This window comes from Myotis myotis, unplaced genomic scaffold, assembly GCF_014108235.1.
Source record: "Myotis myotis isolate mMyoMyo1 unplaced genomic scaffold, mMyoMyo1.p scaffold_m19_p_1, whole genome shotgun sequence".
NCBI lineage: Eukaryota > Metazoa > Chordata > Mammalia > Chiroptera > Vespertilionidae > Myotis > Myotis myotis.
In genome coordinates, this window is record NW_023416313.1 from 53,328,344 (window position 1) to 53,355,365 (window position 27,022).

General features: G+C 38.6%; 1 protein-coding gene across 1 annotated transcript in view; it reads right to left on the reverse strand.

Annotated features, from left to right (window-relative positions):
- PRKG2 (protein kinase cGMP-dependent 2) overlaps positions 1 to 27,022 on the reverse strand; it is a 93,512-nt gene that overhangs the window by 20,397 nt on the left and 46,093 nt on the right. Inside the window, exons 7-15 of the mRNA XM_036337543.1 lie at positions 25,597 to 25,674; positions 23,951 to 24,045; positions 20,233 to 20,301; positions 18,118 to 18,216; positions 16,355 to 16,508; positions 14,354 to 14,490; positions 11,961 to 12,050; positions 9,520 to 9,661; positions 321 to 484 (exon numbers count right to left, since the gene is read on the reverse strand). Of these exons, the coding sequence (XP_036193436.1) occupies positions 321 to 484; positions 9,520 to 9,661; positions 11,961 to 12,050; positions 14,354 to 14,490; positions 16,355 to 16,508; positions 18,118 to 18,216; positions 20,233 to 20,301; positions 23,951 to 24,045; positions 25,597 to 25,674 (1,028 nt within the window). The remainder of the gene's footprint in view (positions 1 to 320; positions 485 to 9,519; positions 9,662 to 11,960; positions 12,051 to 14,353; positions 14,491 to 16,354; positions 16,509 to 18,117; positions 18,217 to 20,232; positions 20,302 to 23,950; positions 24,046 to 25,596; positions 25,675 to 27,022) is intronic.

Genomic DNA, 27,022 nt, shown 5'->3' on the forward strand with positions numbered 1-27,022 from the left:
AACTATACAAAAGGAAACAGTAACATAGCCTACAATTTCAATTCCTTTTCTTATTCTTATGTTGAATTATCAAAACCTTCACACACTTAATACGTTATCTACACTAAGAGGGCGTGCCATTCTAGGTAAACCATAGCATTCTGTGCGCCTTTCTTTACCTTCCTGCATCTTCTCTCTACATTATAAACTAGCAAGCAGACTATGTGTGAAATAATGTAAAGACGAAAAGGCATCACATTCCAAAATGTTAAGCTCATAAATCATTAGTTATTTTGGCACTTCTCCGAAGAAGAGGCAGAACACAACTTGTAAGGACTTACTTGCCAGTCAGGAGCTCATACACTAGAATTCCCAGGGACCAGAAATCCACACTGAAGTCATGGCCTTTGTTGAGAATGACTTCAGGGGCTACATACTCTGGGGTCCCACAGAATGTCCATGTTTTCTGTCCAGATCCTATTTTCTTAGCAAATCCAAAGTCAACCTGGAAAAGAATGTCAAGGAAATTTTCAGAGACCATAAAACTCATGTTCCTCTTTAAGTCTCTCCTTAACTTCCCCCATTTTTTTCTACACTCTCATCTTTCCCTACACACACACACGCACACACACATACACACAAAAACACACACACACACACACACACACACACACTCTGACCCTTCTGGTTATTCGTTTGTAGGGCCAAGTGTAAATCTAACTACACTGGAGTGCGTTCCATGCACACACTTATGCACTCATAGCCCCTAGAGAAAAGCTTCAGCAAGGGGAGACCAGAACACCACATGTGCAGCTCGGAGCAAGCAGGGCTAAAGTCATTTTCAAATCAATGGCGGCATTCATTGGGAAGAGGCCAGAAGGGGGAAGCAATGGGCTTGAAAGTCCATCAGAGAGGAAAAAATAATAGCAGAATTGAGAGTTTGGGGAAGAACCACTGTTGAAAAGAAGGGGGTTTAAAACTCTCGACAGTCTTTAAAAACTATTTTGCACAATGTCTGCACCCTCTCAATTTTGACAGTCCAAAGGAAAAGCCAGGATCATCCCAGCTGACCCCTGGCTGGATTCTTCTGTACACTTTCAGCCCCTCTCAGGGTGGTGGTGAATAGTACCTGCATTAACTTATTTATTCTGAATATAATATTAATTCAGCCAGCACCCACTATAGGCCAGGCTCTGTGCTAGGTGTACAGATACAGAGTTGACTAGGAGAAGCCCAGTGTGTTCGGAATACTTATCCATACGTGATTAATATTATGCCGTGTAATACATGACACAGAAGATGATGCCAGCTCAGAGGGCTAAAAGAACATATATCTGGAGCATGAGGAAGAAGGTTGGGGAAGATGCCAGGTGGTGGCACCGGAGCTTGGCCCCGACTAATGATTAGGAACTTTCCCAGGCTAATGAATGGCTGCTATCCTCCTCTGCCTTTTCAGAATAGGCCGCTCCACTTCTCTGAGACTCCATTCAATGGACTTTGTGCACAGAATAGAGACAGGAAAGGAGGCTGGAGCGACAGAAGCCCCACTCACTGAATCAGGGCAGTGTCCACGACTGACACTCTGCCCTGTAAAACAAACAGTCGGTTTCCTTCCCCAGGGGTTATTTAGCACATACTTTTCATCTTCAATACATACAGATATTATTTTAATAAAACTGCCCTCCACCTCCCTCAAGTAAACAGACACACAAATTATACCTGGGCTTCAACATGCACATTTTAATAGCTTCATTACCCACACTATCTCAATAATATGGCAATAACCTTGGCCAAGAACCTAAATAAATCAGGTCAGCATATCAAAATAGGTCCTCACTTAGAAAAGTCGGAGTCAGTGAACTATGAAATGCAGTCCTCATTTATTCATCCAAACAGTAACATTTAAAATCTTCATGTTTACCTTACATAAATCTTAGAAATTTACCTTCTTACTAATACTTTTTAGTATTTATCACACAATAGCATGGGTTTCCTTATTAGAAAAAGGGAATTTAAACAACCTAATTAGAAGTGGGCTTTTGCTGTTTTCTTCAGCTACATAGAGTGACTCACAGGATTGTAAGAGATGGCTGTGGATATTATGAAATTAAAATTTGTAACCAGCTGAGATTAGCATATCTACTTATTCCTCAGAGAAAGAGCCATTATGAAAATCCTAGGTAATTTTATAAAGACTCATTTAAGAGCCAAGAAAGCAATGCTTATGCATTTTTTAATGTATGCATATGTGGAAATATTATATTTTCTTGTTTTGTAACAGCTTTACAATTCATTTTATAATTGCTATTTTTTCCCCTTTTATGGAGATTGGAAGTTTATTAGATGTTTAGGAGAATTTTTATAGCTCTAAAAGTTGTAAATTTTAATTTAAATAGCTGGTTTTGCTTTTATAATATCTGCATGTTGGCCCAAAGAGATGGCAATAGTTCCATTAAGATTTAAAGACTTGCCTTAGCTAGTTTGGTTCAATAGAGAGAGCATCGACTTGCGGACTGAAGGGTCCCAGGTTGATTCTGGTCAAGGGCACATGCCTGGGTTGCAGGCTTGATCCCCAATAGGGGACATGCAGGAGGCAGCCAATCAATGATTCTCTCTCATCATTGATGTCTCTCTCTCTCTCTCTCTCTCTCTCTCTCTCTCTCTCTCTCTCTCTCTCTCTCTCTCTCTCCCCTTTCCTCTCTGAAATAAATAAAAATGTTTTGTTTTTTTTTAAAAAAAAGATTTAAAGACTTGTCTGGCCGGCATGGCTCAGTGGTTGAGCGTCAACCTATGAACCAGGAGGTCATGGTTCAATTCCTGGGCAGGGAACATGCCTGGATTGTAGACTTGATCCCCAGTGTGTGATGTGCAGGAGGCAGCTGATCAATGATTCTCTCTCATCTTTGATGTTTTTCTCTCCCTCCCTCTCCCTCCCTCTCCCTCCCTCTCTGAAATCAATAAAAATATATTTTAAAAAAGTTTTAAAGACTTATGAAAAGTTACCTCTTTTTTTTATATCCTTTGAGCTTAACAACTTTATGTAGTCAGAGGAAATTGACATGCAGACCTATCCATATTAGATTTGCCTAATATGCCCAGATCTTCTGATGTCCAATTTTCTATATATTTTCTATAAAAATTCACACTACCTCTGTCTTGTACAACCATGGATACCACCACAAATCCTGTCTTTTTTTTTTTAACCCTCCCTCTTCTGGGCAACAGAAATGTAAGCTCTTTACTTTATTCATTCAACAAATGTTTGTTGACTACCACTATGTAGCAAGTGTCAGGATATAGACAAGGCCCCAGTCCTCCTTGAGCATACATTGAAGAGAAAGAGAACAAACATGAAAATGTGACACTATACGTAATAATGTCAGATAGTAGTGACATATGCTATGAAAAAACCTACAGCAGTATTAGCTACAGAAAGCAACCAGGAAACGCTTCTCTGAGGAGGTAGCATGTGAGTAGATTTCAACAGAAATTTAAGAGAACTAGGAAAGAGCTCAGTAAAAATCTGAGCAAGAGTGATTCTGCCAGAGGAAGAGCTAGCGCATAGCCCCCAGCCTTTGGGAACACCCTTGGCAAGTTCGAGGACAGACAAGAAGACCAGTGTGGCTGGGCCATATGTAGTAAACTGGTAAGCCACGAAGAGTTTTAGATTATTTTCCCTATAAGGCCATTACAATATTAAGAGAAGGGGTATGAAAGGCCTGGTTAATGTTTTAAAAGGATCATTCCAGAAGACAAGAAAAAACATACCACTTTGAAAAATTCTACTAGCAAAACTGAGCTCTCAGGAAGAATGTCTGGAGAAGCTGCACACAGGTCTTTTTCTTTTCTCTATTAAATCCCCATTATTAAAGATAGTTTATATTATGCTGGAAAAACATGACGTCTCCAAAGATTTTAAGAAACTAGGAGGTTTTAAGATGTTTCTAAATCTGCAGTGATGACTGCATCCTTCCGAAATAGAAAAATTAGCATGTGGCTTCCTGGAGCTGGTGTCCAGTATTAGCTTTTCCCCAGAAGTTTCTCTCTGGGTAAGTAAATTTGTCAGATATTGGTTCTCCTGGTCGCTTAAAAAATGGAATCAAAATGACCAGTCTAATGAAGCCCGATGATTCATGGACACATAACATTCCAAAAAAAATATATTTATGTGGCATTTTGAGGGCACTTACTTTGCCCAAGTCTAGACAAGGGTAAAATGGAATCTGTTCATCCCATCCGCCAACAGGCAACAGTGGATGGCTTCCCCTGGATAGAAGTGAGAGCGAGGGAGGCTAAGGGATAAAATGGGTGAGTCCTTCAGGAATCGGTGTGGGGGCATGGTGACTCATCTGAAATACTTGGAATGTTTAGTAGAATGTGGGCAAGATGAAGAGAAACTTGGCGTGCGCACGAACAAACTGGGGAAAAAAAAATCGGAGGCTCATCTGATATACCACCACCTCTTTGAGCAAGATTTACAGAACCAATTTCTTTTCTCCCATGAGGTTCTTTAACACTATTTATATTCCACAATTACACCCCTTAAGGAAGCATCCTCTAGTTGTGTGACCGGCTCCTTCCTTGAGAAGAGGCATTATATCTTACCCGTTTTGTACCCCCTACAGAGTTTTAATGCAGCAGATGCTCAACACATTTTTAGTGAAGAAAATATGAATAAAAAGACTGCTATTAACATCAGTTTCAATAACATATTTATACTCTTTAAAAAAGTGTTACAATTTTGTGAGCTAGAAACTATTATCCTAAGTTAAAGGTGAGAAAATTAAAATGTAGGAAGGTCATGGGTATCTGAGGTGACACCTGAACAGGTTTCAAAGGGAATATTATCATAATAAGTGAATTGATGATGAAGTAGAAGGTATTTAAGGGAAAAGAATTGGCATATGTTAAGCACTTCAGTGGGAAAAGCTTGATTTAATAAGCTTTTATCATTGAACTAGAGGCCCGGTGCACGAAATTCATGCATGGATAGGATCCCTAGGCCTGGCCAGTGAGCAGGGATGATCTTTGGGGTGACCAGCAAGGCGATCAGGGGCCCCTGCGTTGAGCATCTGCCCCCTGGTGGTCAGTGCATGTCACAGTGACCAGTCGTTCCATGGGTCGTTCCACCATTTGGTTGATTTGCGTGTTAGGCTTTTATTATATAGGATAAGAATTGCTTATAATGGTCTAGAAAAATAATATAGATGGAGCATATGACTACTTTATTTTTAAGTAAGGAAATCCTTGCTACATATAAAATATTGGGACATGTATTCAAGTTATAAAGCATAAGAATAAAAACACCCTGTACCCTCTACCAGTTTAATAATTAGAACAGAACCATGTGGAAACCCTATGTGCTCCTCTCACAGTGTCTTCCTGACCATTGCCAAGAGGTCACCATTACCCTGAGTTTTGTATTCATCATTTGCTTGCATTCATTTCTGATTTTACCACATAGATAACATGCTTAAATAATTCATAGTTCTCATATTTAAAATTTTTAGATAAATCTTATATCTATTATTGGTCAAATTGCCTCTCTTCACTTAAAATCATATCTATGAATTTAATAAAATAAATATTATAGTACATTTATTTTTACTCTGGATCATACTCAATTGACACAGCATGATTACGTTTGTCTATCATGCTATTGCTAGACATTTGGATTATTTCTGTGTTCTACTACAAAAATGCTTCTATTAACATCATTTTCCATGTTTCCTAGTGGACATGTGTAAGACAGTGAAATTGCTGGGTCAAAGATGTGGTATCTTCTATTTTACTAAATATTGTCAAGTACTACACAATGTCTAGAAATAAACCTAACAAAAATGTAAGAGGTTTGAGAAACTTATACAAATTTATAGAAAGGCATTAAAAATAATGTAAATAAATAGGCTCATTCTTCTTTCTTCTGGGCACAGAGCTAAATAACATAACCCAGCCTTCTTTGTGCTGGTTGTGACCATGCGGCTCAGTCCTACCTACTGAAATGTGAGCCCATTTTTGTGCACCACCCTCAGACATTGGCCATCTCCATGCCTGTGGTCAACAAAGAGCAGATTTGAAGTTGGCAGAGACATAAGATGGAAGGAGCCTGGGTTCCCTGAACCACTGTTGGGAGAAGAGCTCCCTGCTGCTCAGGAAAATCCATTATGTGAGGAAGAAAGAAATTAATGTAGAGGTAGAGTTTAAGCAGAGCTTTCATTGAAGCCTGGCAAGCTGATACTAACGTTTATGTAGATTAACCAAGAGCCAAGAATAGCCAAGACATTTCTGAAAACAAGAAGAAGAGGTTGGGAGGACACTCTCTCAGATATCACAGCTAATTATAATGCCACTAGAGGCCAGTGAACGAAATTTGTGCATTTGGTGTGTGTGTGTGGGGGGGGTGGTCCCCTAAGCCCAGCCTGTGCCCTCTCGCAGTCCAGGAGCCCTCTGGGGATGTCTGACTGCCGGCTTAGGCCCATGGGGAGTGGGCCTAAACCAGCAGCCAGACATCCTTAGCGCTGCCGCAGAGGCGGGAGAGGCTCCCACTGCCGCCGCTGCACTCGCCAGCCATGAACCTGGCTTCTGACTGAGTGGTGCTCCCCCTGTGAGGGCGCACTGGCCACCAGGGGGCAGCTCCTGAATTGAACATCTGCCCCCTGTTGATCAGTTCATATCATAGCGACAGGTCATTCCGCCATTCAGTCGATCTGCATATTAGCCTTTTATTATACAGGATAGGCTTAAACTAATGACTAATGAGTGGGGATGTAAATGAGAACCATATTGGTTTTATACTTACAGAAGGGAAAAAGTTAATATCACTAAATGAAGGTGAGGATTTAGAACAATGGAAACTCATACACACTGCTGCTGGTGAAGTGAGTGATAATATAACACAGTCCCAAAGGAAAAATACATATATTCCTAGTTCACTAAGTAATTTTTATCATAAATAAATGTAAAAGTTTATGAAAAATTCCCCTGCAGATATTGAGGTGATTATATAATGTTTTTATTTTTTAATCTTATATTAAGATAGTGACTTGTTTTAATGAAATTTTTAATGTTAATTGCTTGCATTCCTGAGATATATCCAACTATGTTACACTGGATTATCACAATTTGTGTTCTTTGTAGTGTTCAGTTTGCTAATATTTGGCTTGTGATTTTTGGATTACATTCATGAGTGATATTGGACATTTATTTGCCTTTTCGAATGAGTTTTCTTTGGAGAATCAAGTTTACATTAGCCTCACAGGATAAGATAGTGTAAAGATGCCCAAATACTCTCTACTCCACATAAATCTCTGCTTTAACTTTATGATGTTCACTTATGATAGCATATATCTGTACCTCTTCTCTTACTTTTGATTGAAATTTCCACAGATTTTTAAATTTTATTAATTTTTCTAAAACACCAAGCTTGCTTCCATATCCCTTTTAATTTATATTTTATTAATTTGGTTTTATTTTTAAATGTGAACTCATGTTCTCTGGAACTTTATCTCTGAAAGTTCTTTGTGTCCCGAGTTGATAATGTATATTCTCTTGCAGAGAGAATATACATTGATTCTTGGAAACTTGGGCATGCTACCAACATGGATCAATTTTCACTTATTCTTGCTTGGGTTTTTCCATCCTTGAAGACTGGGTACCCAACCTCCATTTGGCCAAGATTTCTTAGAAAAGATTCTAATATTCCTCTACCAAAGGCCCAATAATTAGAAAGCATGTTTTCTTGCATTTACTCTGTCTTTGTACATCAGATTTTTTTTCTTGTTTTATATTTCCCTGAGGGTGTAATCTGTGTGATTCCTGACTCTGTGCAATGTTCTGTTTCAACTTCCCACACTGTCCAGGTAGAAGACTTGGTCTCCTGATCCCAGAGGGTGAAGCTATAAAATCAAACCTCCAGGCCACCTAGGATTGCTGGGTGCCCACAAGATAGCAGGTTCAATGTTTGGGCTCCATCCTATGCCACTGCTCAAGCTTGGCTCCCAGCCTCAAAAGAACCCCAGTGTTGTCTCATAAATTCAGCCATGCATGCAGCACTGCTTTTCATGTTTCATCCAGTAATTTTAGACATTTTGTGGTGAGAGGATTTCAGGATATCTAGTTTTGATATATAGCTAGAAATGGAAATATCCAACATGTACTTTTTAATCTCTAAAGGCCTTAGTTAATCTTCATTTAGTTGGCTGGCAAATGAGTTAGCAGGATGGATAACAATGGCCACCAGGAGAGATATTTATTGACCTTTATGACTGCAAACACTGACTATGCTATCTAATATTTTAAAAAGAGCTATGACAAAAAATGAACTGAACAGATATCTGCGTCCCTCATGGTAGTTTTACTTCTAGAATATTCCGAAGTTTTCCCCTAAAGAGCTGTGCCAATGAAGGGGTTGTGAAGAAGAGGAGTGATTGAGGCCTTGTGTTAGAACCTCACCAATTCTCAAAGCTGTCTTGCATGGATAAGATAAAGCTTGAATGGATCAAAGTGTTTCTTGGAAGGTAGCCAGATTTCACATGAAAGGACTTTTATTTTACTCCTTTACTAGGGAGAGAAATTGCTTAGCAATTACAGATAACAAATTCCTAAAACTAAATTATACACTGCAACATGTAGATGAGAAAACCTATGTCATCAATTGCTAAATATATTAATTGCAAAATGTTTAGCACACAGTAGCTTTACACATAGTCAACTACTCATTAAATAATAGTGCCCGTATGTAAAAGTTCTGATGTGAGAAACTTTTAATATCTCTGTAAATGCTAAGTTCAGAAATGGTTTCATGTTCTTGCGGTACTGACAAAATGGACTCAGGAAAACTCAGACTGGGTCCCTCATCCTCACTGAGTCACCTCCTAAGGCACGAAGTGCCTTGACTTCTCTTAAATTATGACTTCCCGGTTTTCATATAGTTTCTTACTGCAAACAGTTTATGTGACAGTAGCATTTTTTCTTTAGTGTGACACGCAAGGGGATTTATGGTAGGCATTAGAGGATTACAAAGATGGATAGAAAGACAAGTCTCTGTCCCCAAGGAGCTATCATCTAATGCCATGATCCTCAACCCTGGGTGTACTTTAGAATCATATAGAAAGATTAAAAAAAAAAAAAAACACAACAACTACCCACATTCATACATGTATCTTTTCTCCCTATACAGACAGTGGATATCCCAGGGCAGGATCCATTCTATTTTCTTTCCTTATCTTTTATAGCCACTCCCTGTATATAGCAAGAATCTATGAAAACTTAGTTACAATTATTTTAAAAAAATACTAACAAAATCCAATTTTAAAGGCATTCTATAATGTGAATCCCTAGGAGGACTTAAAAATATGGGTGAAACATTAATTCCTAGGCCAAAAAGAGTGTGCTGTTACACTGCTCCCAAGGTTTCAAAGACCCCATCCACCAAAGTAGAAACAACAGGTGTATCAACATTAAAGGGAAATTGCAACTATCGCACAACTCTGTGTTTGGAAATATCTCACAAGATGCTATAAGTCAGAGAATTTGTCTTACCAATTTCAAATAGCCCTCAGCATCCAGAATTAAGTTTTCTGGCTTCAGGTCTCTGTAGATAATACCTAGTCGATGCAGATAATCAAATGCTTCAGTCACACAAGCCACGCAGAACTTGGAGGTGGGTTCATCAAAGCTGCCTCTGTAATAAAATCATGTTCCCTCTTAATGCTCTCGAAATACATCTCCGTTGTCTATTCTAGGTGTCAATTACTGTTTTGGTAAATTGATGCAACATAAATGTTTTGTAGGACAGCAAGATTAAAAAGTACTTCACACTTCCCTAGCTGGTTTGGATCAGAGGACAGAGCATCGGCCTATGGATTGAAGGGTCCCGGGTTCCTTTCCAGTCAAGGGCACATACCGTGGATGCAGGCTCCATCCCTGGCCCTGGTTGGGGTGCGTGCAGGAGGCAACCAATTGATGTTTCTCTCTATCTCTCCCCCTCCTTTCCACCCTCTCTGAGAATCAGTGGTAAAATATCCTCGGGCGAGGATTAACAAAACAAAACAAAAAAAGGAACTTTTCACTGCCAATGAATTAGACTGCTGATCATAAAGAAATGTAGGGTGATACTAGATGCAAATAAGAACTACTTCACTAAAATCAAAACATCCACGTCCAAACAATTGTTTCTGGTAATTACATATAAACATATAAAATTGAAAAATTTTTTAAAGTTTTTTTTAGACATTTATGGAGAAATGCAACACTGGAGAAAATGCAACTGCCAAGCTTGAACCAGACGTCTGTAATTGATTGCTTAACTAAAAAATGACTCAGGTGATCATGCTCATTCCCTGTTTGTAAAGCATGTAACCACAACTTCTTCCTATTTGGGGCACTTTGATGGTATTTGAGCTGCCCACTGTCAGCACTGTGTGCGTATGTGTACATATTGAATTGTTAAAATGTGGTGGTGATTTGCTGCATGGTATAATGGAAGGAGGTGTCTTCGGGGTGAAGGAGACTGGCTTTGACTTCTGCTGCTTCCACTCACTGCGTCCTTGTGCAAGTTGTTTAGCTGTTCTGAGCCTCGGATCCCTATCTATAAAATGGGTTTACTACTTACTTAACAGTGTTGTTTTGAGGATCAGGTGCAGTGCCTAACAGGAGGTAGAGATCCCCTTTTTTAAATTGATTTAGATTTTCTAAATCGATTTGCCTGTTGAAGCAAGGATGGAAGATGCAAATGCTTTTGCAGGTGTCTTGCAACCCTCCTCATACTTCCAGGATCTCCCCATTCAGATCCATCCAACAATACATTCCTAACATAACATGTTTATCTTCTACTCAGATGCTCAAATCGTCTATTATTGACTAGGTGTGATGCTCAGCCTTGAATGAACATAAGAATTGCCTGAGAAGCATTAAAAATCACTTACTGGACCCTATCCCATATAAACTGAATCCTAATCCTTGGTGTCAGGGCCCAGCATTTTACTCTGTAAACGATCCCCATGTGACTGTAATGTGTAGTCAGGGTTGAGAACCACTGGCCCAGGTAATTCTCAAAATGCCTGGCATTAGCCCCCGCCGCCCCCCCCCCCCCCAGCCACCCCAACATAGTGAAAACCTACCACCCATCTCCTCTGCTGCTGCCCTGTTTTTCACTCAAAGTCTGCTGTTCATCATCCAGAAAGAGTCCCAATCCTATCCCAACGCCCCTGCTGTATCTTACACTAATTACCTTTCCTCTCCGCCTTTCCACATTTGGTCATCCTCAGAGTTTGGTTCAAGTCCCTCCTTTTACCATCACGTTTTTCTCTCTCTCCTCTTCTCTAAGCTAACTGTCTACCATAGTGAACTTGCCTTCAATTGGAAACTGCCAATTTCTTTGTCATATTTAGTTTTCACACACAACGCAATCTTTTTAAATTCTATATACTATTTTCCCCAATAAGCTCAGAACTCATTGGAGGAGGAGTTTATACTTTCCTTGGTTAGAAAAATCTCCATTGTGTTGAAAATCTGGGTGGAGAAAAAATGGCGGTTTTGATTGTTTGAAAACTATCCCTTTTATAAAGTTGAATCTTTGCAGATATCTGACTCTGTTTTTCAGAAAAGGCTGCACCACTGCCGTCCGTCCTTCATCTCCATTCTAGAGACTCGCAATCAGAAGCATCTGGGCTTGTGTCTACTCTGTCTCGTACTAAACATGTCACTGGGGATAGGCCACACTGTCCCCAAGCCTCGGATAATTTCATCCCTAACGTGGGAAATTCAGACAATAATGAATTTACAGGGCTCCTATGACACGATTATAATATTGACTGAGAAAATATCACTATTAGTACCTTATTTTAACAAGTGATAATATCTTCTTAGAATCATATATGAACTACTTTCTTCATGTCTCTTTAAATGATCATGAATATAACATCCTTTAGACCATTTGTGAGTAGACAAAAGTTATTATTTATAAAATCTCTGTTCATTACCTGTCCCTTAATATACTCCAGAGCTCCCCACCTAAGCAGGCTTCCAGAAGCATGTATACATACTTATTGTCCTTGAAAGTACGATACAATCTGTGAAGACATAAAGACATGGTTATTAGAAATCTAGTTTTAAGACCTCCCTCAAGGTGCTTCAGAGCATCATCAGTAACATTTTGAGCAATGGTCCTCTTCTCCTTCCAAACCTCCTACAGCTACATGGCTTTCTACTTGACTGCTCTGTAGTCTTTCCTGCTGCCTTGCTTTTGCTCATGTTGGCCCCTTTACTTAGACTGTCCTCCCTCTACATACAGACAACTTCTTAATCTCAATTTCACTGTAAAAGTATTATCCATTCCTCAAGACCACGCTCCGAGGCCATCTTCCTGATAAAGCAGCTCATTATCCCACCTACCAAACATGGCCTCTTCTTCCTCCCCAAACCCAGAGACCTCTGCATGTATCTCCTTTAAGATCTGTCTTGCATAACAGTCATTCATACTCGGGCTTACATCCTCTAGTTGGTCTCAGGAAATAGACCCTGAGATAGAGGTCTGCAAGAAGTTTAGTGGGAGTATACTTGGGAAAAGTACTCTCAGGGAGAAAGAAACAGATTTGGAAAGAGGGAGAGTTGGGCTATAATCTAGTTTCAACAAAAGCCCTAGCTTCAAGGAGATCTGCCATCACAGACACAGGCTGTACCTGGAGAGAGAGTATGATCGTGGGCAAGGGGGTTCTCTTTGCCTAGAGCCGTGGTCGGCAAACTGCGGCCCCTTGAGTGTGGCTCTTCCACGAAATACCACGTGCAGGCACGCACATACAGTGCGACTGAAACTTTGTGGCCACACTCAAGGGGCCAAAGAGCCGCATGTGGCTCATGAGCCGCAGTTTGCCAACCACTAGCCTAGAGCAATGGTCAGAGAAGGGCTGAGCCATAGTCCTCAGAATGTGGGGGAATGACACCCTCAATCCTGATGTGGAACCTGAGCAGGAAACTGCATGTCCACATTAGTGAAAGTCGCTTCTGTGTCTTAATCAAAAGACCCCTTTTCTCCCTACCATCAGCTACAGTGGATAGTAGAGCAGCCATATCATGCATAGACAGCAAAAACAATCTGGTACAGTGGGCTCTGGAACCAGCTGCCTAGGCTTGAATCCCTAATCAGCCATTTATTATCTATGCAATCTCACTTTACTTATTGTTCTTCTTCAATGAGGACAATCATAACATGTACCTCATTGTTCTATGATGAAGATCAAATGATGTATTCATTTGATTATATATTGATTAGATATTATTGATCATATATTAATTCAATATATATGTATGTCTATATATTGTATATAAAAATGTAACTTTTTAAATAAATGTTTCATTTTATATGTATATTATATACATATATATTGCTTAGAGTGCTTGACATATGTTAATTTCTCAATAAACATCATTAATATTTATTCTTAATATCATTACTATCCTACTATATGCCAAGAACTTCGTAAAGAGCTGGAAATGAGTAAATAATAAAACCTAATCTATGCAATAAAGCTGTTCATCAAAGTTTGTTTATTAATTATTGCTTAAGAAAAAAAGAGGGGGATGCATTTTGGGAATATAGTTAATATAAAGATAATTGGATGACCCTATTACCAGCATTGCCTGGTTTCATGTTTCTTTTTTTAATACTGAAATAAAAGGGGGGGGAATATGGATTGGCAGGAAGATTTTTGCAAGGCATTTGATCAAAAAGTAAAAATTCTATTCTTGAAGGGGCACTTTATATCACCCAGAAATCACCAAAGCTACATGACAGCCATATATGAAAAGACAAACTGACTTACACCAATAACCCATGACTTCACAAGTAAAGACAGCCGTGGCCTAGAATAACACATTTCTCTTCTCTTTCAAGCTCTGGTGATAGCTACCGACAGACCAGTAACTATCAGGAGGTGGGACTTTCGGCATTTGGGCATCGTGAGAAACCACGGTCTGTCGCTCCTTGGCAGCCGAGACGTGCCCAAATGCCACTTCCAGCAGAAATTCAACAGCAGCACACTCCCTGAGGGAAGCAATGAATTCTTGCTTCCCAAATTCTGAATTAGGTCTGGACTAAATAATCAATTCAAATAATTTCAGTTAATTTTACACACACACACACACACACACACACACACACACACACACACACTTTCCTGACATTTACTCAAGAATAAAAGGACCTGGGTGTTTGACTCCAGATCTCAAACTTGAAACGTTTTATGTATTGCTGTTGAGACTGGGATGGAGAATTCAGAGGGGGACCTCCCCTTCCTCCTCTGTCCACCCCCCTGCATAGAAACACTCATGAAAAGAGCCTCACACCCGCAGTTCTGGGAGCCGAATGCTAACTTACTTCACAACGAAGGGAGAACACAGCTCCTCCAGGATCCTCTTCTCAGAGTAGACATGCTCCTGTTGCTTAGTATCCACTATGTGCTTCTTCCTTATGCACTTCATAGCAAAGGCAACATTCTCATTTTTTACTTTAACCTATGTAAGAAGAGAAAGATCCCTCAACACTCACTTATTAGGAAAGATTGACGACATCTATATAAAACATGTTCACTAAGGAGAGTTAAAGTTCTCAGTATATATGAAAACAGTATGGAAGTTGTAACCACTTAGCCCTCTGGGAACTGAGTTTTATTCAGGGGTACACACTTCCCCTTCATTGTAATTTCCACAAAAGTCCACATAGCTGGAACATGGTTCTAAAAAATTTGTATTGAAACAAGAAAAGAAAAACTGTAGTTAGATTTAATGTTTAGAAATCTATTCAATTTTGAAGAAAGTTAATGTTTAGAAATCTTTTCATGAAAACCTTTAATGAGAAGTGTTCTTTGATTTTCAAAACAAAACATATTAAATCAAGATCTACATCTGCACTATCCAATTTAACGACCCCTAGTAACATGAGGTTCATTCATTAAAAATCAAAATTCAGTTCCTCAGTTTCACTAGTCCATTGCCAAAGCTCAGCAGCCTCTAGCGGCTGCCCTATGGGGCGGCACAGGTACAGAACATCTCCATCAGCACAAAAAGCTCTAGTAGAGAGCACTTCTCTACATGGACAGATAGTATTTTCCCTCAAAAGGAAATAAAAAATTGAATAGGTATTTTTTTAGATGAGCTTAAAACTCCATAAACAGACTCTATTTGACATGTAATAAAATTGTAAAGAAATGGCTGCCTCCCATATTGTTCTCACATTTGCCATTAGTGCTGCCTATGATGTTAAATTAATAGTGAAATTATTGTTTCAATTAGAATTATCTAACTATAGAAAAGACAGATCTCAGCATCGTTAATGCAATCCCTTTGCCAAGGTCTCTGACGAACAGTATCACTGCAGATGGGTATGGCACTCCTCTCTCCATATGGCAGAGGAACGCTACAGATATTCTTTGGCCTATTAAGAGATTGTTTCTCCCTCCTCACCCATCAGAGATGAAGTGCTGACTGGGTGTGAAGTGTGCTATCCAGTCTCCTGGCAGCATTGCAGATCTGCTCGTGCCCAGAGCTATCCAGCAAACGGCTGTGTCAGCATAGTTCCCGGCGGCTAATGTACAGAGAATTGTTAAAAATCTGCTGGGCAGAGAAGGGCTTGGTAATTGCCAAGAGTTCAGGGCCATATGCATCTAATAAGGCCTCAGATCTCCATTCTAGTTTCCTCAGAGCACTTGATGTGAGAGTGCCACTCCGCCGCTGCTTGGAAGCTGGCTATAAGGCTTGGAGAGGTGGTGATGTGGAAGATGCAGCCAAAATCAGGTCATAGGTTCCCAGCCACCCTGATCAACACTACAGAAGGCTGCTCTTCAAACACCTCCTCGCATTCATCTTTTCTTTCTTTTTCTGATAGAAAAGTTTGAGCAAACCAAAAATAAAGTAACAAAAGCCAAAGACAGACATGGCAGTGAAGTTGTTTCAGGGACAGAACTACAACAATGAATTTGTTTCCATGGCACTTGCTCAGGCGACATTCTTCTCTTCTTCAGTATGTGGACAGCGCTGTGCCATGAGTGTATATACACACACGTTCTCCTGTTAGGAAACACACTTCGTAAGGTTTTACAGTCTTTGGGAATGCTTACTTGGTGCATTCGCCAATAGCCACCATCATCAAAAAAATTCACGGAAGGATGGGATGTCAGAAGCTTGAAATAGCAGCTCTTACGTTACTTCCTAGCATGGACCTGCTACTATACAACATACAGACTGAAAAGTGTACTTTCTCAAGTCAAAGCAACATTTAAGGTAGCAGTAACAATTTATTCACTCCTCCAAGATACACTGGAATATAAAACAGAACAGTCAAAGGCTTTTCTCTCAGATGCTTGAAACGTAAACCCCTTACAAGCTCAACTCTTCCGAACCCACCAACGCCCAGTGTGGCGATAATCTCAAGGTTCTGGAATGGGGACGATGAGGAAAATCTGGCCACCTTCTCCTTCAGCTGAATCATCTCCAGAGAGAGCGCTTTGGACAGGTTCCGGTGAGACATGGATCTCCTGCTCGAGAGAAGTGACATGTTACACACACGGCCTTGGGCCCGCAGGGGTCCTACCACACTGAACTGTCACTCCCACAGCAGCCTCAGGTCTGAGTCATTCCTGCCTACAGGTGCCACAAAGGCGATCCCAACTTCTATAGAATCAGGTTCAGTCTCACGGGGGGGGGGGGGGGGGGACACAATAGAATATGCAAACTAAAAACTGACACACACACAATAAAAAACAAACAACTGTCAAACTGGATCAATGAGAGGTAAAAATGAGTGAACTTCGTGGTATTTAAAATGTATGTCAATAAAGCTGTTAAAAAGAGAAGAGGCAGAGGAAATAAAAGCCCAGAGCCGCTGTCTTTGTTGCATATAGACCAGAGAATGCCACACTGAGAATCACGGCATGCTTTGCTATTTTTGTCAGATCTCAAAGCTTTCTATGACTGAACAAGAATAATTACTTTGTGAAACATAAAAAAAAATGTATTTCCTACTTTCTATCTAACTAGTTTGACTTGGGAATACTCATTTTTTCTTTTATTTAAGGTTTACTGCTCTGGATTAAATATTCATAAATTACTGTTACTATAAAAGGCCTTTGGCATAAAAGTTGCAAATACATCTCTTGCAAAAAAAAAAAACAAACAAAAAAACAGCCCTAACCAGTGTGGCTCAGTGGATAGAGCGTTGGACTGCGGACTGAAAGGTGTCAGGTTCAATTCCGGTCAAGGGCATGTGCCTTGGTTGGGGGCACATCACCAGTAGGGGGTGTGCAGGAGACAGCTGATCGATGTTTCTCTCTCATCGATGTTTCTAACTCTCTATCCATCTCCCTTCCTCTCTGTAAAAAATCAATAAAGTATATTAAAACAAAAACAACAACAACAAAACACAAAACCTTATGAGGTCCTGACTGAACGCTCTGATTTAACTCAAATGTCAGTTTTCTGGAACTGTTGACCCTTCTGCTTCAATTGTACTATCTGGTGAAAATGTGCTTAAGTATTCATTCCACAAAATGTTTTAGCAAAGGATTTTCAAATAAATGTAGCTTTACAAAGTAGATTTTTCTATTAAACAGAAAATTCCTCATCAGTATTACATTTAGATACCTACCCAATTCCTTCCTACACACACACACACACACACACACACACACACACACACACACACACACCAAGGCAATAGCTCCCTTATCTTTTGAACTAATTCTGACTATATTGCTAGTTTTTAACCTGAAATCAGAGAGAAAGGGCTGATTGCTCTGGCGTTCCTGCTTGATTTCCATGAGCAACAGAGGCATTGATTCTGAATTAATGTCTTTTGAGCTAAGTCACCAGACAATGTAAAGAATCCCTTCTCCAAGGCCCCCTATCAGGAAATGTCTCCCTATAATTACTACTCATCACCCCAAATAAGGAGCTGACTGCTTATCGACTAAAATACTCATACCAGTGGTAAGTGGTATCCTCTTTGTGGAAGACAATTTAAAAGAAGTCCCCCAAATTTTCTAGTGAAGGCACACTAAAAGTTACTACAATAGTAAACACACCCTTTTGCCCCCTTCGTCAACTACTATAACCATATCCAGCTTAGGAAAATATTCCTCCACTTACTTCGCATGTCTTTTTTCATCATCACGGTTCAGGTTTGCCACATACCCTTCAAGGTATTTTTGGAGTTCTTCAAAAGTCCCAACTGTTTGGTTGAACGTTCTAAATGAAAATTAAATTATTAAATTAAATTAAAACCTCTGTGTTGCTAGTTACCATTGCAACTTGACATTCTTCTTAAGCTCGTAAAAGAGCTTTTTTTTTTTTTCAGAGTATCTTTTATATTTTATACATCTTCAGGAATTGTCATACTCCTTTCTAAGTTGGAACTTAGAACATTTTATCCGTTGCACTTTCAATGTCAGAAAATATCTCTGTGCAAGTTCCATTAGTGTGAAGTTCTCTGTCAGGGTCACTTCCTCTGGGACATCATCCTTTTCAACACACCACTTTCCTCATTTGTCTATAAAGTTTGCCTTCATTAAGTTCCTCTGAGTGCATATCTAGAGTCTCTTGAACAGCGACTGTGGGAACATTCTATTCTTCTAGAACTCCATTTACGTTTTATTCAAATTTCACTTTCAGAGTTATCACTTTTCATTTCTTTATTGCATTCAGAGTTATCACTTTTCATTTCTTTATTGCATTCAGAGTTATCACTTTTCATTTCTTTATCTGTGGTTAGTCAAGGCTTTGTAAATTGTTTTTCAATAATTTATGTAGGTTAGTGTCACCATAATATGTAGAATAGTTATTAGAAGTTATAACTAAAGTATATAGTGGACCCTTTAAGTTTATGAACCAAAGAACTTATCAGTGAGAAGAGAAAACATTTCTGTAGTTTTCTGCCTTGTGTAGTTTTTGGCATGGTGTAAAGAAGGCTGAAAGAAATGGTGAGATGTGGGCAGGGGTCTCAACTGTTGGGGCAATTCTTTAACTGACCTGGGAATCACTTTTCTTATCTGCAAGGGTGAGATTGTTCAATATGTGGATGTTAATGTATGTCTATATTGCAATATATGTTATTTTGCAATATAGACATATGTTGAATCATTATGTTGTATATCTGAAACTAATATAATCTTAATATGTCAATGATATCTCAGTAAAGATAATAAAAAGAAGTATTTTTAACTTTCTAGGCATGCCAATATTATTGTGGTCATGCATTATAAATACTTAGTTCTTAGAGATGCTCCAAAATTTACAGGTGAAATAACTGTATGTGTGTAATTTGCTTGAAAATAGTGTGGAGAAAGCAGGGAGGGTGGTGAAGTGGTAAATATAAGGCATTAATAAATCACTGTTGAACTTGTAGTATGAGGTTCATAATAACATTTTGTCTGTTTTTTAAAATGTTCTAAAGTTCTTTCCAGCTCTAAATCTCTATCATTTTAAGTTCAATAAATGTTGTATTTGATTAGCAATCAATTACAACATATTCCCCTGTGATACCTATTTTACTATTTTTGTTAATATTTCATATGAGTATTCCCTATTTCTTTGACTACACTGTGACTTTTCTTAGAGAACCTAGCTTTGGTATGTTTGAATTTCCTTTATTATAACTAGATAATAAATATTCAACTGATTAATGAGAGACACAAGGGGCCATATTCAAATATGATTTGAAGGGAGTTAAGAACACAAAATGAGACTTCTTCTGAAAAATAACCTAAGACATTTAGAGATTAATATTGACACACATCACTTGCAAATTACTACAATCATTAAATTGAAACTTATCTGGAAATATATATATAGCTAATGAATATTTTATATTTTGTCTGAGATACATTTTGCTTAAAATATTGTTAACTCTTTAGAGCATTTTAGAAATAAATTATGAAGTTGTTTACTATGCAATGTGGGGAAAAATCCATGAGCACTAATAAGCTTATTTCTCTGGAAGATGCAGAATTTAAATCTATTGCTGATATTTATGTGCAAACTTTGCACACAAAATATTTAGTCTGCCAGCATCTGCCACTGCCACAGACAGATTCAGATCAGAAGGCACATTCCTTCCCATGAATTTTAATAGGATGTACTTGCAGCTGAAGATTGGCCAGCACTTCCAAGTGACGATGAATGAGAAGACAGATGGGCCCTCGGAGTAACAGAAGGCCACATCTTCAAAGGTGACAGTAGCCTGCCTTCCCCAACCAGTGTACTCACTCTCGATCTATAACCAGGCAGGCGACATCATTTTCCTCAGCAACAATGTTTGCTGATCTGACATCTTCACTGCAGACAAAAACAGGAAAGGCAGTTTTCCACAGTTAGAAATTAAATGCCTATTTTTATTAGAGAATCTGTCACTTTGTATAAACACCATCACTTAAGCCTTCAAAAGACTATGCTTTTTTATAAACATCATCAGCTGTATGCTATACTTTTAAAAAAGATCAGAAATATATTCCAGTAAAGGTTATGTATACAAGAAATTCAGGGGAGAAGACGATAACTGGGGGGGGGGGGGACTGGGGGGGACACACACAGAAAAATCAGTGACAACAACTAGGTATAGAATATCATTCTGCCCTCATGTCTGCCAAGTAAACAGCTCTTCTCTGATCAGATGGGAACTGCTGCAAACATGCAGGCAAAACCAAAACTGACTGATTGAAGAAATGTATTGGAAAAACATTTAAGTAATTAACATAAAATAAACCAATCAATAATAAAACCCAAAGGAAGTGTTGTAATGCAATTGCCCACTGAATTAAATAATACCAAAATACTTCTTTCATTTTATAGAATCTATTATGTACACCTTCCATTAATATCTCTAAAATCAGAGTATGTCTTTCAGTTAATGATGAGTCATACTGTAATTAACAGCAAGGTCTGTCTTTCTCAGAAGTGTATAATATATAATGGTGCATCTTATAATTGATAGCTTAAATACAATGAATTACCGGCATGTAATCTAATGAGGGTAAATTTAGTTACCTAATGAAGATCAATGGGTCAAGCATTGGGTAAGGTATTTAGAGACTTTTATTTGATTAGGTTCCTCCCTCTATTAGTTATAAGCTAAAGACATTGAAAAAAAGGCACATCCATATGGTACCCAGTGCTCTGAAAACCATTTAAAGTAGCATGGAGTAGCAAGTATACTGAGACTGCTCTAAGCAACTTCATTAAAAGTGGCATCAGACAAAGTATAGTTCTTTCATCTTCCTTTAATGGTGGGACAGAGAAAAGCTTGGCAGCCCATTTCTACATTCCAAAGAAGTCCACTACCTGGATAGCTGGCATCAAGAGATTTTCTGATATGACCCACAGTCCCTTCCAAGTTTACAGGGCCCTTGCTGGAAGACATCAGTGAAAGCAGCTCAATTAGCTTTTGAATTGGGAGGTGGGTAGTTTGTACTCAACTGGCATGTACATATCTGTAGACATGTAGATCTTGGATGTGGGCCAACTACTTGATTTGTGAGTTCAAAACAGAGAAGGGGTATGGCATCCTTTTCACTTGTCAGTGCCATCATTTTGACTAGAAACTCTCTGCAAACTCTTTAGAAGTATCAGATGTCTGGAAATGCATGATTCTCTCACAGTAACTGTGTAAGGGCTGCAGATTAACTTTTGCACATAAAATTCTGAAAGACCTCTTGGGCTATTTAGTGTTGAGTCATGGAAATACGCAGAATGTAAGGAATGTTGTGTCATCGTCAGTGGCCCTAAGAAGCGACAGTATAAAAATGCACAAAAATGTAAAAAATTTTTGTATCCAACTCTCCTCGTTGATTTTATCTTTATGGTTTCAAATGCTTTGGGGAGTTGGGTGTTTATATTAATATAAATCCCCATGTTTCTCATGGAAAAACTCTGTAATTGGCTAGCGGCGACATACAGCAGAAATTATTTCAGGTCCAGCAAAACAAGACAGTATGTTTCCTTTCAAAAGCTGTTTTGACTCTAGTACATTTATGAAGTTCTCTGCACTTTCGAATTTGAGTTGTTTTGGTTTGAGGTATGAGAAGAAATCTTAAGAACAAATAGATTGAAGTCTTGGATGATGACATTACATAATTGTATTACATGAGTGCATCCTATTCTGTCACAAATAAACGAATGCAAAATAGACAATTTCCCTATTATTGAAACACTAGAGGGATTCATGCACTAGTGGGGGGTGTGGCCTGTTGGGATTGCCCACTGTGGTAGTGCTGCTCATCCTGGTCAGCTGAGTGGCTGTGGACCCGCCCTCTGAGTGGCTGCTTTGCAGGAGCAGCCACTCATCCCAGTTAGCCAAGCGGCACTCCCATTGTGGGAGCACACTGACCACCAGGGGGCAGCTCCTGCGTTGAACCTCTGCCCCCTGGTGGTCAATGTGCATCACAGCGACTGGTTGAGCAGTCGTTCTGGTTGTTCCGCCATTCAGTCGCTGGGCTTTTATTATATGGGATGTTCACTACCAGCTAGAAAATGGTAAAGAAAAATTCACCTTGTCTTTCTATTTCATTTTTAAATTGTTTACATGATAGCCATACCATTAAGTTTAAATGGTTGAATTTTCTTAAAAAATAATGGGCTTATGATTTTTATATAATAAAATTTGTCTTCAGATATTAATTTATCCACACTCCTTTTGGGTCTGTCTTGATGTGATCCTGACATACAAATAAGCAGACCTGGGGCTTTCTACACAAAAGGTGAAGGAAGATAAATGAAGAGAAGTACTGCTCCCTTTTCTAAGCATATACTTTTATTTTACTTATTTTATGAAATGAAAGCATTTAGTAATAACAAATTTTAAGAAATTTCTTACCTAATTTCAAGTATTCATTTAAAAACTTGAATGACTTCAAAAAATGTGTTTCTCAAAATTTTAACTTAATCTTTTATAAAGTTACTAGAGGCTCGGTGCACTAAATTCATGCACCGGTGGGATCCCTAGGCCTGGCTGGTGATCAGGGCCTATTGGGGCCGTCTCATCAAGGACTAATCAGGGCCGGGCCAGCTGGGGCCTGCTGGCTGCTTACCAGGGCTTACCGGCTGCTGGCCAGGACCTGCTGGCCAGTGGGAGGGACCAGAAGAGGTTGGCTGGTCATGGAAGGTTGGCTGTGAGAGTGCACTGACCACCAGGGGGCAGCTCCTACATTGAGCATCTGCCCCCTCGTGGTTAGTGCGCATCATAGCAACTAGTTGACTGGTTTGGTGGTAACGGTCACTTAGGCTTTTATATATATATATAGATTTCCATTTACACAAATGAAATTCCTCAGACTTGAGGTTATTTTCTGGGTTCCAGGAAGTACAAAGTGTCCCCGGAGCCACTCGATTAACCTTTACATATATTTCTTCTATAAGTTATATCAACCCAATGAATTCATACTTCAAAGGCCTGAGGTTTAGGTAGAAATTCCAAATACATTATTTGATGTTGTTTCTAAAACTTGCAAAATGAGCCAATAAAAATTCTTACAAATACAAAATGTTTGTCATGATGATTCAAAAGCACACAAAATGGAGGGAAGTCAGGAGGGGATAAGAACACATATGTAATCCCTCAACCAATAAAGAAAATAAAAATACACAAAGTATGTAAAGTCATTTTCTAATTTTTTTACAAAGGGGAAAACAGCAATATTTCAAACCCAGGAAATACAAAAACTTGTTCTTAAGAGAAAATTATAATTTTGACTTCTTTAATCTCTTTCTCTGACTCCTTTTCAAATTAAAAATTCTAATAGAAAACCTTGTTTCCACTAGCAAACAAAACTTTCTAACCTATTTCCTAGGCCAAAAAAAAAAAAAGTATTTTATAATTTTTAATTCCTGGACACTGGCTGCCATTATTTTGGTAGCTCAATTTGACATGTAGTTGCACATACAAAACAATCAAATAATTATTATAGTATGCTATACAAATTCATGGATTCACCTGATAAGAGCTTTTTCTCCAAAGTATTCTCCTTTCTGCAGTGTTTTTATCACTTGTGGTTGATCGTGGCCCTCTGTACTCTGGGTGACTTTTACCTAAATTATGTCAAACAATGAAAAAGAGAGAGAAGAAATAAAGGAGAATCTGAACACATTATCTATTCAACCGGACCATCCAGCTCTATATAAATTTTACTGAACAAGGAATAATCTTGCAGTAGTTAGGACAATCCGATGGACTGAGAAATCCCATGATTTAACACAATCATACTCCTCCACCTCCTGTTGGAGCAACAGTCTCCATTCAAACCCCACCTCCCAAAGTGAAAAGAATTTTAAGTGAATCTAGTGACTCCTTCCTAGAGATATTAAAGCAAATAATAATAGTCCCATGGGAACTTTGTTTCAAAATGCCAAATATAGTTGACAATTTACTCAAGAATAAAGCTGAGAAGCAGGAGTTCTGAATCAGGTGTTTATAATTGACTCACTGAATCCTGTGAACCCTCTAAAAGTGAACAAAAAATGTGATGTGGAGAAGAGTCCGCAGACTTTCATGGGTCATTGTGATTTACAGTCCTGGCAAGTTAAGAACCCCCATGGCAGAGCCTAACAAAACAATATGCTTTAGTTGTGATTAGAATTATTCCAATTCAAGATGGTAACAGGGTTGCTTCATGTTCATTCGAAATTCTAATTAGCATCTATCTAAATCACCATGAATTAAAAAACATTTTTTAAAAAATGCAATTTGTTTATTAGCCAGAATTCTTTCAAAGCATGGGGTCCAGGTTGGGGAGAAATGACAAAAGTGGTTCTGAGTGTTGAAGAGTTTCTGAGGTTTAAAACTATTTTGTTAATTTATTTCCACAGGGGGCCCAGTTCAAAGTTCAATCACAAACCAATTTACAAAGGGCAGTGCCTGAATCTAATGATGAACCTTTCCCATGAAAGAAAGAGCATTTGTAAAAATCCAAGTTTATAGAAACAGGTCCTCAAGATTTTCCTCTTTCCTTCCGTATCTGACAAACGATTTTTATCTGTGAGGACCACTGTAAAAAGTCAACATAGGAACAACTGGCAATATGTTAGCCACTCAATATCTAGGTAAAGAAAAAGACCTCTTATATATATATATATATATTACTATCTAATTTTCATCAGCATCTAAATCGAACTGAAACTATTGTGTATGAATTGAAGTCTTGAGCCAAACTGTTCTAGAGCTTGAGGTCTGACCATCGCTGTCCTCAATTGCCAAGTTCACTACCTGCTGCTTGTCAGGGAAACTGTTCTAGCCCTGATCTTGGCCCCTACGGCTGATGGAAAATCACACATCCATAGCTGGAAGGAACCTTAGAAATAATCCAGTCATTTTATACACAACGAAATGAGGTCCAAAAATATCAAGTGACCTGCCAAGGTCACCAGGAAGTTACTGTCTCAGCTGGAACACATCGCAAGTTCCTGCGCCCCAAACCCAGTGCTCGGATGGAGCCCCCACAGGACTCTGATCAGAAAAACACCTTTACCCATTCAAAGGAGAGGGCTTCTTATATTGCAATGCAGGGCAGAGCTGCATTTGTGGCAAAATGATTTAAAGAGACTTTGTTTATTTACTTTAAGTAAGCTATAATTAATATTTACCGTTCCTTTGGCTAAAATGAAAAAGGTACTTCCTTCCTCGCCTTCTCGAATAATGTAATCTCCTTTGTCATAGTATTCCTGTTGGGATGAGAGGAACAGGACAGGTTAGATCCAGGGGAGATGTATCAATAAAGACATAAATGAAAAAGAACTCCTCGTGTCTTTGGAATGAGCATTCCACACCTGTTTCTTTCTTTCTTTTTTTCTATTGTAACTAAAATATTTTTTAAAAGATTGCAGTCATAAACTGTGGAGAAGTAAGGAGATTTTTGCCTTATTATCTGCATGTATGTTTACCTTTCACAGAAAACAGTCACCAGGAGAACAGAATTTCAGGCATGGAGCCTGCAGATTAGGAGAGAAATGAGAGCAGAACAATAATCCCTGATACACAGGTGGCTTTCACCTAAGTCATCTAAATACAAACTGTTTAGTGACCTGCAACAGTCTGAAACCAGGTCTAGCGTTTAGAAAAAGAACAAGTGATTATCTAATAAATTGAAAATATTATCCCCAATGAATATTAGGACTATCAGTCTCCATTTCTAATTCCTTGAAGAGCAAAGGCTGGGAAAATTCTATATGCACATTAAGTAGTTCTTTCATATAAATTCTTTCCACAGATTCATCATTATAAAAGACCAACATTAGACTCTTTTACATGTAAATTCTGTTCTCCAAAGTAGGTTTATCCTCATGAAATCTCAAACTGTCACTTATTTCTTTGTTTCCCTCCTATATGTGCATATAATCAAAGAGTTCTTGGGCAGGGAAAAGTAATTCATCTACCTGCCAGACAAAAAGAGTAATTTGGTCTCTTAGAGAAGATTAAAGATGGATTAAACTGTCCACCCATACTTTGCTTTAACATGATTTGTTTCAAAGTCACAGAACTAAAATGGATCGCTTAATCATTTATACATGCATAAATGGGCTTGTTTAATTTTTTAAAAAGGCATAATTAACCACATAAGAGCTGTCTCTTGTTTAAAATTCAAACAAAACTATTGTATCTACTGTATTTCAATATCTTTTTTGGTCATTTACTCTTAAAACCTATTTACAGTTACAGAATCAATATCACTCCTAATACCCATAACCATTCCTTTTTATTACTATGTACATTTTACAATATATTTCAACCTCTCATGAAGGAAGAATAACATCTTGGGGGGGGGAGGTATTTGAAGTCAGATCTAGATTCAAATCCCAGTTTTGCTGTGAATTGCACTTCCATCAATCCATAAAGTTCAAATAAGAACATTTACCTTCAAAGATTTAGAAAAGAGAAACACCTGAGTTTTCTATTGCTGCTGAAACAAATAACCAAACAACACCCATTTGTTGTGTCTGTGTGCCAGAGAATTCAGGCACAGTGTGATTCAATGGGGTTTCTCTTCATTGTATCTCTCAAGACTGAACTCAA